The sequence below is a fragment of the Podarcis cretensis genome, assembly GCF_951804945.1.
Source record: "Podarcis cretensis genome assembly, chromosome: 1".
NCBI lineage: Eukaryota > Metazoa > Chordata > Lepidosauria > Squamata > Lacertidae > Podarcis > Podarcis cretensis.
In genome coordinates, this window is record NC_137170.1 from 66,042,943 (window position 1) to 66,061,982 (window position 19,040).

General features: G+C 38.1%; 1 protein-coding gene across 5 annotated transcripts in view; it reads right to left on the reverse strand.

The window, feature by feature from the left end:
* Window positions 1-19,040, reverse strand: part of DCDC1 (doublecortin domain containing 1) — a 265,169-nt gene that overhangs the window by 9,739 nt on the left and 236,390 nt on the right. For all 5 annotated transcript variants that reach the window (XM_079987001.1, XM_079987002.1, XM_079987000.1 and 2 more), the window contains 7 exons: window positions 17,680-17,835; window positions 16,801-16,902; window positions 9,283-9,419; window positions 7,732-7,911; window positions 6,771-6,921; window positions 4,806-4,915; window positions 715-777 (listed from right to left, as the gene is read on the reverse strand). In XM_079987001.1, coding sequence (XP_079843127.1) covers window positions 715-777; window positions 4,806-4,915; window positions 6,771-6,921; window positions 7,732-7,911; window positions 9,283-9,419; window positions 16,801-16,902; window positions 17,680-17,835 — 899 coding nt within the window. The remainder of the gene's footprint in view (window positions 1-714; window positions 778-4,805; window positions 4,916-6,770; window positions 6,922-7,731; window positions 7,912-9,282; window positions 9,420-16,800; window positions 16,903-17,679; window positions 17,836-19,040) is intronic.

Below are 19,040 nucleotides of genomic sequence, written 5' to 3' on the forward strand. Positions count from 1 at the left end.
AAACTATAAAGATGGCACCAGAGAGCAAACAACTTATCTATGCAATTTTTACATGGAAAATTTTTCCTTTTAATTTAATTTCTGAATTATTTATAGCGTCCCCCCCCCATATTTTTTTGCCCATATTTTTTAAAAAATGGTGGTGGGTGGTATTCCTAGTAGCATTGCTGCAATGCAGGTTCCATGCATTCTGTGAAAGACTGAACCCTTGTGTAATAACACACACACACACCCCACTGGTCACAAACTAGCAGAATTAAGTGCATTATAGACCATGGTTTTAAACATGCTTGACTCTATGCCAGATTGTGCCAAGATATGTTAAATGTTTGTTACGACCCCACCCCAATGCAGCTCTCCTGGAAAATGTGTGGGGTTAGGAATGGTCACTTCTCTAAAGGAAGATACATTCTTAACTGGGGAGCAGCAACATCCCTTCCTACCAATGCAATTCAAACTGGCTGCATTGGAAGTGACTACAGAAATGGCAAAATAGGGAATGATTTTAAAACTGGTGCTGTTTAGGAAATACAGAGGTCCAAACCTATGGGATAATACAAGTGATATCAATTGAATAGCAAGTTAAAACATTCTAAGAACATTTACTTGTGATTTAGCAACATTTACCGTATTGAAAGGGATGGAATGCCTCATGAGTCTGAGTTGGCACTGGCTAAAATAACTAGATTTTCTTTAACGTCAATGACTACTTACCTAGTCGTTGGAATGCTGATCAGTTCTGCATGTAAGAGCCAGAAGACTGCCATTTGTGTTGACCTGTATATATTTTTAAAAGTCACTATTAATATTGCTGCATTTTTTTTAAAAAAAAAAGAAATTCACAGGAATCATGATGTTGCCAAGACTTCAGTCATACTGTCTAAAACTATTCTGCTACATATTCTGCAGTAATTTTTTATTTAAAATATTTCCTCCCAGGGTCATTTTTGCACACTGAGCTTTTTCAAGGGAACATAAGACATTAAATTCTCTAGTGTGCTTAGCCTTACTTGCACTTCTTCTGCCCTGCATGTTTTGAATGCTTGAATGCATTCACAGCATGACTTAATACAGAGCTTCCACATACAGAGAGACAAAGTACAGCAACTTCTGATCCACCAAGCTAACCAGCTTCATATGACGGAACTCCAGTAACTCAAGTGTCTTCCTGGTTTTGCAGCCTTCTGGGACAGGGGCAACCTTTTTAAAGTTGAGGCTTTTTTAAAAATTGAGAGCCATGTTCCATTGAGGAAAAGTAGTTTGGGACACATACTACTTGAAGTGCTTGAAGCCAAAATCAAAAGTGGACAATCCCAGAGCTAACCCCAAGCCACCTTCCTATTTTTTTCATTTTGTCTTTGATTCTCTCTCACTTTCACACACATCCATTTATTCCCCCAGAATAAACCCAGCCAGATGGGCAGGGTATTAATATATTATTATTATTATTATTATTATTATTATTATTATTCCCCCATCAACAGCCTATCCAGAGATTACCCAAAGTAAATAGCCTCCTCTTCAGTGCAGCTACAGGGCCTGCAATCACCCTCCCTCTGCCATTAAAATAATCAAGAACATTTCTTGATTCCGCTTGCTGATGCTCTTCATTAATCTCTTACTATCTGCAGCTTGCTATACCTTGTAATATAGACTCAGAGATGTGAAAAAGGGAGGAGTGGCATAGTCTCTGGGGTTGCAGAGAATGGAAAGAAAGCAGCAGCAGCAGGAGGAGAGAGGGTGTTGGGTCCCCTCTCATATTCTTACATGCTCCAGCACGCTGAATGCAATGGAAGTGGCAATGGATGAGGTCTACTTTCTACCATGCAGGGGTGTAGGGACTAGTACAGAGACACAGGAATGTGAAGGAGGCCAGCAGATCTGATACCAACTTGCTACATGTGACCTCAGCATGGTGAAGGTGATGGAAGAACAAGGCTCTCCAGACCAGGAATATGGGGCTCAATTGGCTATAGTTGCATGCACCTGTTTCCTTTTTGTCTGTTTAATCAGTAAATGTGTATATGCCTTTTACACATGATGTAAATAATGTGATTATCCCTTGAGAACAGCATTTTTCTTTCACAAATAGCCAGTGTGTGATGTGAATGCTTGGAGAGCTTTAACCTTTTGCCCTCCAGTCCCAATCAAGATTGGGTTCTCCACGACGGCTATTTGCATGGGGTGGGGAACTCTCATGAAAATAGCAGCCACGGGACCCCTGATTGTGAGTGAGACCACATGAGGAACCCAGGGTTGCAGTCTCCTTGCAACTCCATGCCACGGTTCCGTTTTGTATAGATCCCCTGCACTGCACTCAGAGGCAAACCATGTTATTAACGTCATCAGTTGTTTGGCCCACAATTGACAAAGTTGTTAACCAAGGCAAAGTTCTTTTTCAATGATGCTGAAGGAACAAAATAGATCCACAATTTTTAGTTGGAATTTTAAAACCAGAAGTGAGGTGAGACTCTACTAGTTCAGCACAATCAATTTCTAACAAGACAATGATAGCAGTGATGTAGACAAAGGAGAAGAAAGGAAAGAAAGAAGGAAAACAGTCACAGAGTCAATTGTTTTTGTTTTGTTTTTAAAACAACGTGCAAGAAAACTCTCTATTAAGTCAACATTTTAATTACGGATTTTAAAAAACTGTTTAAGGAAAAACCTTCCTATGAGATGTGCAGACTGGCAAATTCTCCAGAGGACACTGTACATAGTATGGTCATTGGTCTGTCACTCCTGATTTTCATTTGCATCACCTTAATGTTTCCATAGCAGCAGAAATTACATTTCTCAGAGAAAGCTGCCAGGATCAGAGATGTTTGGTGGCACTTCAGCTTAATGATAAAAAGGAGTCCTGCTGATATTAAAGGGGTGTGTGGAATGAAATAATTGATTCAAATCAATAAGGTACAATGACCGGAAATTACTAACTTTATTAAAAATTGGGGAGGCTAGAAGACATTTGACATAATCAGGTATTTAGATAATTGAGTGGTATTCAATTCTTATCAAGCAGCCCTATGATCCATAGAATCTATTTTAGATAATATTTTTAAAAGATGCATTGGTAAGAGCAAGTACTAAATTTACTTGACAGGACTGACCTATTTAGTGACTAGGTTACATTTCAAGACGCAGGAGTGATTTTAGTCCCTGTGTGAATGGGAAAATACACTGTGTGAATAATTTAATTTAGGGGATCAACACAACAACAGAGCCATGAAAATGTTTTGAACTCCAAAATACTCTCTGAATTGGACAGATCTGTTAGGGATGGGTGATGGCATAAATCTGATATAGTGGTGATATAAATACCTCAATAGACATCTCACATGTGTTAAGATCATGTTTCACCTGAAAGTTTCCAAGGTTAGCAAGCTGTAAATATCAACACATATCAGAGCAGTCAAAAGATTGGCCACATGTATGGTTTCACCAACTCACCACTTTTTAAAAAAGAAATATGGCTGTGTGAATCAGTCATCATTCTTTGTGTGTTACCATAGCACAATTTTTTCCATGAACAGGATATTGCAAATAATCCATGCAAAATTCTAATAGCTGAATTGTCCCTTAGTCCCATATTTAATTTATGAAAATAATATATTATTCAGCTTATAGAAAAATAAAGTTAGACATATTTTCCAATGAAGAGGGAGTGGTTTGCTCAAGTTATTTTGCAGCTAGTCATCATTTTTATTTATTATTTTATTTAGTCAGTTTATATATGGCTTACTATATGTAAAGTATCCTAGTTTACAGGATGAAGTTTCTACACAATGAACACAGTTATGAGAGTAGATTGTAGACCTTTAAGGTAAGTGCTGTTTGTGAGGAATGATGTAAAGAAAGCTTTTTCCCCCCTTCCAATTATCCACATGGAACTAACTGTGAACTTCTTATGGGTAAAATTCTTTTTGCTAAAGGCAACAAATATTAACCAACAATGTCAGGGACAAAGAATTTTGTTCAAAGATTCTCTATTTGTATAATCACTTGTCTTTAAAAATTTACCTAGTAAGTCAGTGAAATAAACTCCCCCTCTAGTGGCTTTGACAGTCCTGCAACAATTAACTTCAGACATTTGTTCTCCCTTGATTCTTTTTCTTTGAGTGAAGATACAGTTTCTGTCCAATTATTTTAAAATATTTAAAACTGCTCCAGAAATGGAGTTCCTAGCTATGATTTACTCCCAATGAGATCTCCTTCGCAACAGAAGTGACATAAGGGAAATCCTTAATCAGTTTCAGCAAAAAAGCCTTCTGCACCATCTGTTAATAACTGTGTTGCATTTATGGCTGTGGCGAGACCACACTTGGAAGACCACATAGAATTCTGGTTGCCTCCGCCTCAAAAAGGGGACTGTGGAGCTGGAAAAGGTAGGGAAAAAGGGCAAGCAAAATGATCAAGCAACTCCCCTATGTGTAAAAGTCAAAACATTAGGAGCTTTTTTGCTTAGAGAAAAGAAGAGTGAGGCATGACATGATAGAGGTGTGGAGAAAGTGGACAGAGAGATTTTTTTTTCCATTTCTAGTGAAACTAGAACAAAGAGAAATCCAATTAAGCTGAAAGTGGGAAGATTCAGGACAGACTGAAGGAATGACTTTTTCAAACAGCGCATACTTAACCATGGAATTCACTCTAACAGGAGGCAATGATGGCCACTGACTCAGTTGGCTTTAAAAAAGAATAAAATAAATTCATGGAGGATAAGGCTATCAATGACTACTAGTAATACAACATAATTTACAGTCAATTATATAGTATGCGGTACTATTATTTAAATTTTATGATACAACCTTCCCGGCAACTTTTTCTGATGGTAAGACAATAATGTTGGTAGATTCTGGACCGTGCTGTTTCCGAATTCTGGCATAAAGAGCTCTAACTTCCAATTCATGTTTCATGGCTGAAACAACAGTTTTAAAATTCAGTTTTGAAAATTATTTGTCTACCAATCTCTTACAACATGCAAATGTATAATTTAAGTTGTTACTGTCATACGTTTCAAGTCTTATATTCGTTTATGGACAAGTTATAAGAATAGTTGGACATGGAAATAGGGTTGGGTGATTCTAGTTTGGAATTAATCAATGGATGTAGATTATTTCTGGACTGGGACTGTTAGGAATGACATGAAGTCTAGGATGTGGATGTAGATACAAATGGAATCTCCTGGAAATATCAATGTTCACCTTATCTGCATGGATTCCCCCCTCCCCTTATTTTGCCAGTTAGCCACTGGGCTACATTTGATATGTGCTAGTGATATACAAAGCCCTACAAAGCTTGGGATCGGGATACTAAAAAAGTCTTTCCCCTCATATACCCAACTGATCAGTGCACTCTTTGAAAGGGGGCGTCCTGCAGATGCCATCTTCCACATGATGTTGGAATCAGATCTTTACTGTGTAGTGGCACCTATACTTCGCTACATATCAGTAAGGCACCTATTATCTTTTCAGTGCTTCTTGAAGACTTTCCTCTTCCAGCAAGTTTTCTAAATGGAGGTTTTATTCCTGGACATGATCTGTATTGGATTGAAATTATTTTCACATATGTAATCATTTTAACTGTTTTAACTACCGTATTTTTCGCCCTATAGGACGCACCGTCCCATAAGGCACACCTAGTTTTTTGGGGGGGAAATAAAGGGAAAAAAATTATTTTCCCCCCAGGCGCGGGGCTGGGGCGGGGGAGGCCCGAGCTTCCCCCGCCCCAGCCCCCAAACAGGCAGCTCTCTGCAAGCCGTGGGAGCCCAGCGCTGGCTCCCGCTGCTTGCGGAGAGGTCCGTGAAGCCTGGACGCACTGAACTCAGCGCGCGCAGGCTTCTGCATGCAAGCAACTCTCCGCAAGCAGCGGGAGCGCTCCCGCTGCTTGCGGAGAGGTCCGCGAAGCCTGCAGAGCAAGAGGGGTCGGTGTGCACCGACCCCTCTCGCTCTCCAGGCTTCAGCGAAAGCCTGCATTCGCCCCATAGGATGCACACACATTTCCCCTTCATTTTTGGAGGGGAAAAAGTGCGTCCCATAGGGCGAAAAATACGGTATATTTATATATGTAACTTTATATATATATACTTGTATTGTTTTGTGAAATAACTTTTAGATGCTTCATAGGAAGCGATTCATAAATGAAATAATTATGTGCATGACTGCATTAAAATATTGTGTATTAAAATTATGGTGCAGATATATCACATGGGGCCTTACTCTTTTATGAACAATCCTCTCTGCCACTGCTTTTTGCTATGGTGAGGACTTGTGGTGGGGCACCAAAATTATCTTATATTGTGCTGAGTATATATAGGGGTGGCATGGGATTAGGATTTCCCTTTTTTTCCAAGACCCACATACCCCATCACTAAAAAAAATAATAGTGACTGTTATCAGACCTGAATCATTGGTCGTGTTTCTTCTGTGTTAAGTGAAGGGGAAATAGACAGTGGCAAGTGTTCTAGAGTCATCAGTGGAGTACAAAAGGGCTTCAACTCAAAATAATCCTTAAGTCAAACATATTCATTCTATATCTATATCTATATCTATATCTATATCTATATCTATATCTATATCTATATCTATATCTATATCTATATCTATATCTATATCTATATCTATCTGGTCAGGTGCATATCAAACATGGCCAGGGAGAGTTTTGCTAATCACATCTGGCCATGGCTGCCATCCAGACTTCTTGATCAGCCCACCCACCTCTTAGAAACATAAGGCATATCTCTTATCTACAAAAAAATCCTTCGGAAAACGTACCTTTTCTGCTCATAAAGGGATGGCCTGTGCAAACACAAACAATCATGTCTCTTTCTATTTCATCCCATGCTTGCAGCTGCTCACCATCAGGTGTGTACAATGTCTTTGCAGGTTGTGGCATTTTTAGCTGAGTTGTACAACTGTCAAGTAGCTGAAACATTAAAAACTGCATTAGTATTCAATGGTCCATGTTGGTTTGCAAGTTCAGCTTGCAGGTTAGAAAATACTGGCTTCCAATTCATTAGTGAGAACAGAGGTGCATACCAAGTAAGGCTAATTTCAAGGCAAGTGTTATGCATATACAATGTGTTGGACATGGTCTTGAATTCCTCCTATTATTATTATTATTATTATTATTATTATTATTATTCCTAATATTATTTTTATTATTGTTGTTACAATTGACAAAGCATGAAATTCAACGCCATGCTAAGATGATCATTCCATCAGCACAAAGATTCATGCTTGCCAGAACAATCTCCTCTCTCTTCCCTCTGTCTCTGTTCTGGGGATACTCCCAACCCTCCTGAGAAGATTTGGGGAGGGCATGGGGGCTGGCATGGGAAGGAGAGCAGGTCCTGTTGTTCTAGCAGGAATTGTTGTGTGGCCTTCCACTAGCACAACAACTTAGTAGAATAGGACCCAAGCATTCTTTTGCCTGAGAGTCAAGAACTGGATTGAGACCTTACAATTTGCATGGGGTGGAATAAAACAAAATGGGAGATGTATTAGAAAGTACTGAATATGTCCAAGCTGCTGCGTATTTTGGGGAGAAATAGCCAATGTGCAGATTTCATGGCTCAACATATTTGTATCTTATTTGGTTGAAGATTTTTGGCTCTAATAAATTTGTGACCTTAAACTCCATCCACGTCTCACATTTTCATTCCTGGGTTTGTGGGCACTAAATACAATGGTCTTTAGAAGCACTATTTTGAATGAGAGATTTCTTCTGCTTTACCTCTGCAATTGTTTGCCCCCAGGCATAAGCGCCTTGCTCAGGTGTAAATCCATTCAAATAAGCCCACACTCTTTTAGTTGTTGGCTGCTTGTAGAGCTCTCTGTGACTTTTCACCAGTAGTTTAGGAGAAAATGAAGAAGTTCTTTTGAACTGTAATGCTTGAAGCTCTGAAAGGTGCATCTAATATGAAACACAAGTCATGAAGTCATGAAGTTCATGTGTGATAATATCTTTAAAATAGTACTATTACTGAAGATTTTGCTGACTACTGATGCCAATCATTTGTTGTAACATTTGCACTGGCTGTTAATACTGCTGTTTTCATATATTCATCCACCATATTAAACCATAGTTATTAACTATGATTTAACACAAACCATAGTTTGTGTTCTTTCTCCTGGATGTGCTCTGGGTGTGCTCTGCTGGAGCAACAACCAATAAGCCTTGGCTTGTCATATCATCCAAGACTGGCCTTGTGGTTTGTTTCTCCGAAACAGTGAGTGGTAAGGCAAGAAGAAGCCTTGGCTACTGCTTGTGATTTGCTTGGTGAGAATTAAATCACATGCCTAGGTTTGGATGACACAATAAGGCAAAGCTTGTGGTCCATTGCTGTTGATATGGCGCAACCAGGAGTGAAAGGAGTGAAGTGGGGACTTTTGACTGGGGACTCATTAATGTTAAACCGAGTAAACCATTAACTATGGTTTAGCATGATATGTGAACCAGGCCTTGTTGTTATTGTATTTCAATGGGTTTTATTAGGTACTGCTCCAGTAGGAAGGTAAACGGCGTTTCCGTGCGCTGCTCTGGTTTGCCAGAAGCGGCTTAGTCATGCTGGCCACATGACCCGGAAGCTGTCTGCGGACAAATGGCGGCTCCCTTGGCTAGTAAAGCAGATGAGCGCCACAACCACAGAGTCATCTGCGACTGGACCTAACAGTCAGTGGTCCTTTTACCTTAAGATGTTTTCATAGAAGCTGGTATTTAAATATTTTAATAAATTAATGATTAAATAAGCTATTCCTTATATGTTTTAAGTACATACTATGCCTTATTAAGTACATTCAACTTACATTTATAGTTTTGTACTTTAGAATACTTTGAAGAAATGTTTTACATTGCTCTGTTCAACATAGTGATTACGTGTTGAAGTCAGAAGCCACTCTACTGTCTGAAGAACGGCATATTCCTTTGGGAATGAATGTTGAGCTCGCTCCAGTAACTTGCTGGTAAAACTGAAGTCTCATAGCAGTGGCAGGTAAAGTTTGCTTCTCTCAGGAATCATTTGGATATTTGTGGGAAGTTAAAAATGGTAGCCAAAATATTCGGCAAAGAACCCAATTTCTCTGCCCAGAGCAATTCTGCTCTTATTTCTTCATCTCTTCCCATGTAAAAGTATGAACATTTCTACTCTCACCTTGCTGCTAATCACAGGAGCTGTAGTTTGAATGAATAGTTGGTTCAAGTAGTCACTACATAATTTTTATGTTGATAGAATGTGACAGCCTTAGCTGTCAGTCAAACTACTCAGCAGAAAGTTCATTTCCATACCTCTGTATGTTGTATAGTTTCCATGAGCCTCATCTCTTCTTGAGTTTCCTCAGTCCAGCCTCCTTCTACAACCACAGGCTGGAGGGGGCTCTTAGTGGGCACCAAACTGGCTGCTTTAGATTTTGCTATGCGTCGCCCTAAAACAAAGATGGCCCAAAGAGTTATTCTTTAAATAAATAAATCAGAGTGTTTTATTTGAATGGCTCTAAGTCTTCTGGTGGCTATTTGATGCTCCAGCAAGTTTTTTTCTGACAGGAGTGATGAGATGCAGCAGGGAAGGGGTGGTGACAGGAAACCTCTAGAGGAAGTAATTCTTGGTGTACATAGAGTATCTTCATAATCTATTGTTGTATATCTCACCGACCCACACACTTTCATTCTAAATTGCCATTTAAGATCTATGGATTACAGGTTTTCTAACCAGATTCTAGGGTAGAGAACTACAGTTACTGAGTGAAGCTTAATTAAACACAATAATATAATTATCACATAGTGATAACTACATATATTTTAGCTTCCCTCTAAAAAACAGGTTGGAGGGGGGGGTCAAAGCAACAACATCAGATGATCATTCAGGCCTTAAATTATTGTCCCCATAAATAAGTGCACAGGGTGGCTAAGATTAGCTAGAGCAAATTGTAGAGGCAAATTGTTAATTCCATGACCATCAAAAGCCCTGATTTGGGAAATGCAGGCCAAGCCCAGACTGCACAGTACACATGATGGAAAGACTAGTATGGGCATAGGAAATCCTACACTATGGACTTCCGGTGGAGCGCGAACCCGACGCAAGCGAGGGATTTTTCCCGGGAGGGAAACCCTAGCTATTTCGGCCGAAAAGGGAGGTTTTTTGGGCTAAAAAACCCCCCGATAATCCTCTGGTGGGTGTCCAGAGGTCCAGGTTCCCGACGGTGCCGTATAGCTGCCCGTCCGGCCGTCAGGTAGCCCCTGAAAAGGAGGTGAAGAGTACGGCGGAACGGACAGCTGGCTATCGGGAAGCCATTGCTGCGGCTGAATAGCGAAGCCTCGAGCTTGCGGGAGACAGCGCTCCGCTCTCAATACTAAGAAATTCGGACTTGAATCTATAACTGGAAGAATCTGAGTATAATTTTAAGAGAAGTCTCGAATTAAAGAGAAGACTCCGAGTTCAGCGTTCGTTTGGGATCTATAAAGACGCAGAATGGTATGCAGAGCCAGAAACGAAAGTGAGTTGCCGCTAGCGGTTATTGTTTCTGTTTCCCCCTAACTTTTAGAAACTGTTTCAAATAAGTTAAAGGACAAAAGTAACTTTATTATAAGAAGGAGAGGAAAGGAGAACATTAAGGGGGAACAGAGGTGAGCTGTGAGTTAAAGCGAAGGTCTTAGATGTAACTGAGGAATAACTTTTATGTTAATAAATTGAAGAATTAGTTTTGCACGTTAAAGAAGAACCAGTGACGCCATTTTAACTGACTTTCCAGGGTATTTGGGTAAGAGAAAGCAAAGTTTGGATCTGACTTCAGTGTCCTTTTGGTGGATTTTGAAATTTTTTCTGTACTATTTCCTCTTCTTTTCTCCTCTTTTTTGATTTGGAATGCAAATTGCAGAAATTTTTTGATTTTTGTTTCGGACTGTAAACTGCAGAAAGTTGAAGCGAGGACCAAACTTCGATCCCCCTAATGGATGGAATGTAATACTACAAGTTGTTTTTCTGGAATTTTTTGATTTATTAGGACTTGAGAAAGAACTGCTTCCCACGGGATCTCCTCTTTGTGGATATTTATTCCTATCTTTTTTTTGAACTTATAAAAATCAGTAAAACTTATAAAAATCTCCTCATAGGCCTAATAAATATTTACAGAGAGACTGGATTAAAAAATTGGGATTACAATTGAATCTTTTTTTTGGAGATTCTGCATTTTTTTTTTTTTTGGATTATAATACCTAATTGATCCCTAATTGGATTACAATATATTTACCTCTTTGACAACTTGTGGATTAGCCCAAGTGGGGACAAGAAGATAAACAAATTTACCTACAATTGGATCTCCTCCATTTATAGATAATTGGATTTTGTTTTTGTTGCTTGTTTTTCGGCAGTGGAAGTGACTCTGGTCATAAAGTGGGTATTTATACCAAATTTAATCACACTGTTATAAAACCTTGGACTTATATTTGGACTATTATTCGGACTATTATTTGGACCATTTGGAAATTGTATGTTTGTATTTTGATTATATTTGCTATTTGATTTATTGAGATAACATATATTATTGGGTTTGGTGGAACTTAAAAAGATGTCTCATTTGCCGAAAAAGGGGGCAGAGGGGGGGACTCCTACGGACAGGAGAGCTTCAAAACAGGAAACAGAGTTTAGAACAGAAATATTGAAAATGTTCGCAGAAATAAAACAAAGTGAGAAAAATTTGGAGACAAAATTAGAACAGGTAGACAATAAAATCGGAAAAATGGATAGAAAAATTGACGAGACAGTTAATGAATTGAAAGGACAGATCAAAGAGGTATCAAAAAAAGTGGATGAGGGATTAAAGAGGACAAAACAGGAGATGAAGGAGATGAAGCGGGAAGAGGAGAAGATAAAGAGTGAGATGGTGGAGTTAAATAAAGCACAAGAAGATATAAAAGATTCTATTGCTATGAATGAATTGAGACAGAGGGAAGTAAACCTAAGGCTGAGACAAGTTCCAGAGGTACAGAATGAAAATATAAAAGAGAAACTAACAAAAGAAATTGCGCAGTGGCTGGAGCTGCCAGAGGAAGATGTTGCAAAAACAATACAAAATGCATTTAGAATGAAAATAAGAACAAGTAAAACAAAGAAATTTCCAGGCGATTGTTTGGTTACATTTAAGGATAGAGAAATGAGAAATTTGATTCTACAAAGAAATAGAGAGAAGAGACTCTACATAGATGGGAACTACATAATCATCTTTAAAGATATACCGATAAGGCTGTTGAAACGAAGAGAAGCTTACAAACCACTGGTGCAAATTCTTAAAAAAAACAAGATAGACTTCAGATGGGAATTCCCCGAAGGAGTTTCGTTCTTTTATAAAGGTGTGAAAAGAAGACTGACCAGTCCCGAGGAAATAGGAAAATTTCTGAGGAGATACAAAGAACTACAGACGGGAGAGGAAGAGACCAAGGGAGCAGAGGGAGGATTAGGACTGAAGGGGGAGTCTGAATTAGGAGAAGAAGAGGACCAAAACGGGGAAAGCTCGCAAGAAGAGGAAGAGGAAGAAGAAGAGGTAGACAGACTGTAAAATAAAAAAAATTAAATTTATTTAATCGGAAGAAGAATGGCGTTGAAATTTTGGAATTGGAACATTAATGGGATGAATGATAAGAAGAAACGAAACAGAATTGAACAATTTCTAAAAAAGAAAAACTTAGATGTCATATGTTTACAAGAAACCCACGTGGCAAAAAGACATAGAAAAATTTTGATTAACAAAAGATTAGGGAATGAATTTATATCCTCGGATAAAGAGAAAAAGAGAGGCGTTGTTCTATACATTAAAAATAAAATTGAATCTCACCAATTATTTAAAGATGAAGAAGGGAGAATCATAGCTGTCCAAATCAAATGGCAAGGCGAGAAATTAATAATTGTCGGGATCTATGCACCAAATGGAAATAAGACTGATTTCTACAGATCATTGGAGGAAAAACTATTTGAGTATATGGACCAAAAAATCGTAATAATGGGAGATATGAATGGTGTGGTATCATTGGAAATGGATAGATTAAGAGAGGCAAAGAATAAAGAAGGGAAATTACCTAAGACGTTTTTTACGATGATGAAGAACTGTAACTTGATTGATATCTGGAGACTTAGGCACCCCTTGGAGAAGCAATTTACTCATTATTCAGAACCGAATCAGTCAATGTCAAGAATAGATCAAATTTGGGTTTCGAACGAACTGACACCAAGAATCCATCAAATTGAAATACAAGCCAGAGTGATCTCAGATCACAATCCCATAGAATTGGAGCTAAAAGGCTTTGAAGAGAGATCATTTAGGTGGCGACTGAATGATAATTTGTGGGACGATCAGAAGATGGTTGAAAAAGCGCAAAAGAAACTATCCGAATACTTTATGGATAATGTGGACAAAGGTACTAAAATGAGTATTGTTTGGGACGCAAGCAAAGCAGTAATGAGAGGTTTATTGATCCAACAAAATGCATTGAAGAAAAACAATAAGGAAAAAAGGATAAAAGAAATTTCAAGACAGATCATGGACTATGAGCAAAAACTGATCAAAAAACCTAACAATTTGAAAATAAAGCAGGAAATAAAGATTTTACAAACACAATTTGCGATGATAATAAATAAAGAAGTTGAGTGGAACATTAAAAGGTTAAGACAGAAAAGTTTTGAATCAGCAAATAAATCAGGAAAATGGCTTGCGTGGCAACTGAAAAAAAGAAAGGAGCAGAATACAATCAATAAAATTATGATAAAGGGAGAAGAGACAACTGACCCGAAAGAGATAAGAAAAGGATTCTTGGACTTTTACAAGCAATTATATAAAAACAAAGAAAGGAACAATAAGAAGAAAATAGAAAGATATCTAAGAGAGAAAACGGTGCAAAAGATTCCGACAGACCAAAAAGACCAGCTGAATGCCCCAATAGAAAAAGAAGAAGTAAAAGAAGCGATAAAGGACTTGAAAAGAGGGAAAGCCCCAGGACCTGACGGGTTCACATCTAGTTATTACAAAGAAATGAAAGAGGTGTTGATGACCCCACTGACCGTCGTTATGAACAATATCTTAAAAGAAAGAGACATTCCAGAAACATGGAAAGAAGCATATATAACATTAATCCCAAAACAAGATTCTGACTTAACACAAGTCAAAAATTATAGGCCTATTTCACTTCTGAATATAGATTATAAGATCTTTGCAGGAATTCTAGCGAAGAGACTGAAAAAGATATTAATAAAGATTATTCACAAAGATCAAGCAGGCTTCCTACCAGACAGACAACTGAGAGATAACATAAGAACTATAATTAATGTCATAGAATATCTGTCTGATAGGTGTGATAAACCAGCGACTCTAATGTTTGTGGATGCAGAAAAGGCCTTTGACAATATAACTTGGGAATTTATGTTGAAGAATTTAGAACATATGGAGGTTGGTCAAGAGTTTTTCAATGGCATAAAGGCAATCTATACAGAACAGAGAGCAAAATTAATAGTGAACAATGTTATCACTGAAGACATAAAAATATCTAAAGGAACAAGACAAGGTTGCCCGCTATCGCCATTGTTATTTATAACGGTTCTGGAAGTCTTTTTAAATGCAATTAGACAAAACAAACAAATAAAGGGGGTAGCAGTAGGTCAAAATGAGTATAAAGTTAAAGCCTTTGCCGACGATTTGGTACTGACTATGGAAGAACCAACAGAAAGTATAGAGGAGGTATTGGACGAGATGGACAAATTTGGTACGGTGGCAGGATTCAGATTGAATAAAAGAAAGACAAAAATGATTGTAAAAAATATGGATCAAAAGATGATCGAATTAATGCAACAACGAACAGAGATAGAGGTGGTGAAAAAGGTTAAATATTTGGGAATTTGGGTAACAGCCAAGAATATTGATCTATACCAAAATAATTATATCCCGGTTTGGAAGGGAATAAAGAAGGATCTGGAGGTGTGGGCCAGAATGAAATTATCATTTTGGGGAAGAATTTCTACGATAAAAATGACGGTGCTACCAAAGATGTTATTCTTATTTCAGACCTTACCCATATTAAAGGGTATAGGAATTTTTAAAGAATGGCAAAAAGTGATTTCAAGGTATATCTGGCAGGGGAAGAAGCCTAGAATAAAATTTAAATTACTGACGGATGTAAAAGAAAGAGGAGGCTTCGCCCTGCCAGATATGAGACTATATTATGAAGCAGCCTGTCTATGCTGGTTAAAAGAATGGATAAAGTTAGAAAATAATGAATTATTAGATCTTGAAGGATTTGATAACAGATTTGGGTGGCACGCGTACCTTTGGTGTGACAAAAAAAGGGTTCATAAAGGATTTGGAAACCACATCTTCAGGGGTTCATTAATAGAGGTTTGGGAGAGATACAAGAATATACTGGAACCAAAAGTTCCACACTGGCTGTCCCCGTTAGAGGTAATAAGTGTGAAGAAGATTAATATGAGAAACAAATGGGCCACTTATGGGGAATTGATAGCTAATGAGGGAGGAAAATGGAAACTGAAGCCATATGAACAAGTTAAAGATCTAGTTTATGATTGGTTGCACCATTACCAAGTTAATGAAATATTTAAAAAAGATCTGAAGGAAAAGGGTTATGTGGAAAAGGAATCAAATTTCCAAAAGGACATTATAAATAATGAGTATAAAATTCTGTCAAAAATGTATAAGATATTGCTGGAATGGAATACGAAAGATGAAGAGGTTAAATCGGTAATGATACAGTGGGCAAAGGATTTTGGGTACAATATTCAATTTGAAGATTGGGAAAAACTGTGGAAAGAGCATTTAAAATTTACAGCATGTATTACACTGAAGGAGAATGTGATGAAAATGTTTTATAGATGGTATACGACACCTGTAAAATTAGCAAAGATGTATAAGGTTGATAACAAATGTTGGAAGTGTAAAGACAAGGAAGGGACATTCTTTCATCAGTGGTGGGAATGTAAGAAAGTGAAAAGTTTTTGGGAAATGATATATAATGAGTTGAAAAAAATGTTAAGATATACTTTTGTGAAAAAACCCGAAGCTTTTCTTTTAGGTATGGTAGGAAAGGACATCAGAAGAAAGGACTGTAAGCTTTTCCAGTATGCGGTAACGGCAGCCAGAATCCTGTTGGCTCAGAAGTGGAAACAAGAGGAAATACCGACGATAGAAGAATGGAGACTAAAAATGATAGACTATGCAGAACTGGACAAATTAACTGGGAAAATAAGATATACTAAAGATCAAAAGTTCATCGAAGACTGGGGGAAATTTGTGGATTATCTGAAAAATATATGTGGTGTGAACACAACGCTAGCGGGATTTAAAGAGGCACTGTAAAAAAAGAAAATAAGTATTGTTTATGAGAAATAATAGGAGTAAGGAGGAAAAATGGCAATACGAAAGAAGGGAATGTGTATTAAAGGTGTAACTACGGATGATTGTCAGAGACGTTGAAGGAAGTAAAAAAATAACTATGATTTGTTGTATGCGGGATTGAACGAAGAATTGGAGGGAAATTTATAAAATGTATAATAATAAAAATTACTATAAAAAAAAGGAAATCCTACACTATGTTATCCTTTCGGGGAATGTTAGTTTAATGCCGCAAACTGAAAAGAACAATAATACATACTGTGCATATATAGCCCAGAGTGAACCACCTGAGAAAGAAGCGCTTTGTGGATGAACCCCATGTGGGATAATATAAAGCTGAATGTGCTTATTTATTATGTTGTGGGAAGAGAACATGATAACAGTGAATTCTGCCACTGACCCTGAATTCTGAGATACTGACCTTGTAGTTGTCTCATTTTGTGCTTCATTGCATCTAGGTCTGCCAGAATTTTATCTTTCTCTGACCATTTTTGTCGTCCTTCCCTCTCTGCATTTTGCAAAGCTGTAATAAAGCAAGATACACATTATTTTGACTACAGTTTGTTTCATAGTGATTTTATACCTGCAGGTCTGTAAAGATTAACAGTTAGCATAATTGGATCTGTTTCAGCAAATAGTTTTTTTTAAAGAACCAGATACTGTTAGCAAGTTAAATAGATCCAATTATAAACATGTAATTAAAAGGTAAGCTTCTTCATAAGGAACTCTCTCTGAAAATACTGTAAAGCTTAAGAAAGTCTCTGTAGAATATGTATGGAATGAAAAAGCAGACTACTACATTTAAAAATTAAGCACCACTTTAATAGTGCAATCCTATCCATACTTATATGGAATTGGGTCTGCTGAACAAAGGGGGGCTTACTTCTGTGAGAACATTCATAAAATTGGTATGGCAGTAATAAAAGTTTGTTTTGTAAATTTAATAAAATGATTTGCAACAGTAGAATTTTTGTCCATGATAATAGCCTGTTTATTATTTCTCATTTTACAGAGTTATGATTTTTTGGATCCCAACTGTGAAACTAGTTCTGTGTGCCCAAGAGGGCTTCTTGAACAGAATGTACACAGCCTGCACTGCAAACCACTTTGAACCAGTTTCAAAGACAGTTTGTATTAAGGGGTGGTAGCGCATTCAATGGAAAGGAACCAGAAATCAAGCATAGTCAAGAAAAGTAGCTCTCTGGATCCTAGCCAATGTATTGATATATCAGCATAACAATTTCCCCAGTTTAGGTGCTGCTGTAACAATAAAAAAAATTCATTTTCTTCCATGACTTACTATCCAAAGGCAAGAAAGGTTCTCCAGTGGAAACCCAGACCTCAACTGGATTTCTAAGAATGATGGTGAGCAAAAAATCATCAACCAAGGTCAAACTATCTGGAGTCATCACTGATGGTATAGACTTGGAGTTCATTTTCTCCTCTGACTCCTTATCTTTGGAGAGAGAGAAAGAGAGTTATAGGACTGCAGTTTTGGTGTCATTTTGTCATCTTTTAAAAAATTCAAATCACACCATATCTTGCTTTTATTTCCCTTTTCATATATTGGGTATTTAAGGTTTGTGTTCATAGGTGAACACTGGGTGTCCTAACATCAGTAAGCTCTTGCCACCGAAGTGGAGATCCTCAATCATAGTGTTGATGATATACAAGAAGAACAAAGTAAGCTGCCATACACAGTCAGACCATTGGTCCATTTAGCTCATTATGGTCTTTGCACCGATTGACTGGTAGTGGTTTCCAGAGTTTCAGACAGGAGTTTTTTCCTAGCTATTCCTGGAGATAACACTGAATTAAAGTTATGGCAAGACTACTAAAAAATTGAATAAGAAAGATGCCCACTTGTATTAATTACAATACAAGCCTACTTGTATTGGGCACCCACTCTTAGATAATTATGAATTTTAGATCTTTGAATATACAGTAGACCCACAACTTACACTTGATTTACTCATGCAATTGCAGCTTTGTGTGGGTGGTGGGAAACTAAATAAATGGAGAACAGTTAGAAGGGACCACCTGAGATCTCACAAGATCTTGTAAAAACCAGGCAAGTCAACTCTAGGGAGCCGAGGTGTCTTCAGTCCCCTCAACAGTTGCTGGGAAAGGGCCAGACACCCGCAGTTTTGAGGTGGGCAGGCACATGTGTGTGATGTCACACACATTGTGCATCACAGCTCCAGTAGCTGGCTCCTCCAGAGCGCTCGGTCTCCTCTAGGCAATGTTGTGCATTTGACATCACACACATGCAACCTGTGGGTGGTGTCACACGCATGCTGTGTGCCAGGCCCCCTCAGTCTTGGGGGCAACCTGGTGCCTCTGGTAAAGTCCCTACGAGAGCTTGCACAACCTTCCCAAAGCCCGGCAAGTTAGAGATGGCCATACCTTACACACTTTTCCCCTTTGTGTGTGGAACCCCCGGAATGTAACCCTGATGTAAGGTTTGGGCCACCTGTACACAGCTATCTTCAATATAAATATGCAGTGACATCTAACATTGTGTGAGTGTACTTCTGTTCATGCAACGGGGCTTCCTCTTCCTCTCCTGTCCCCCAAAGCCCATCCAACCTCAAATCTGCTCCAGAGCCAAATTGTACAGGAAACAGCTTTACTACAAAAGCTGGCCAACAGACTGAAGAA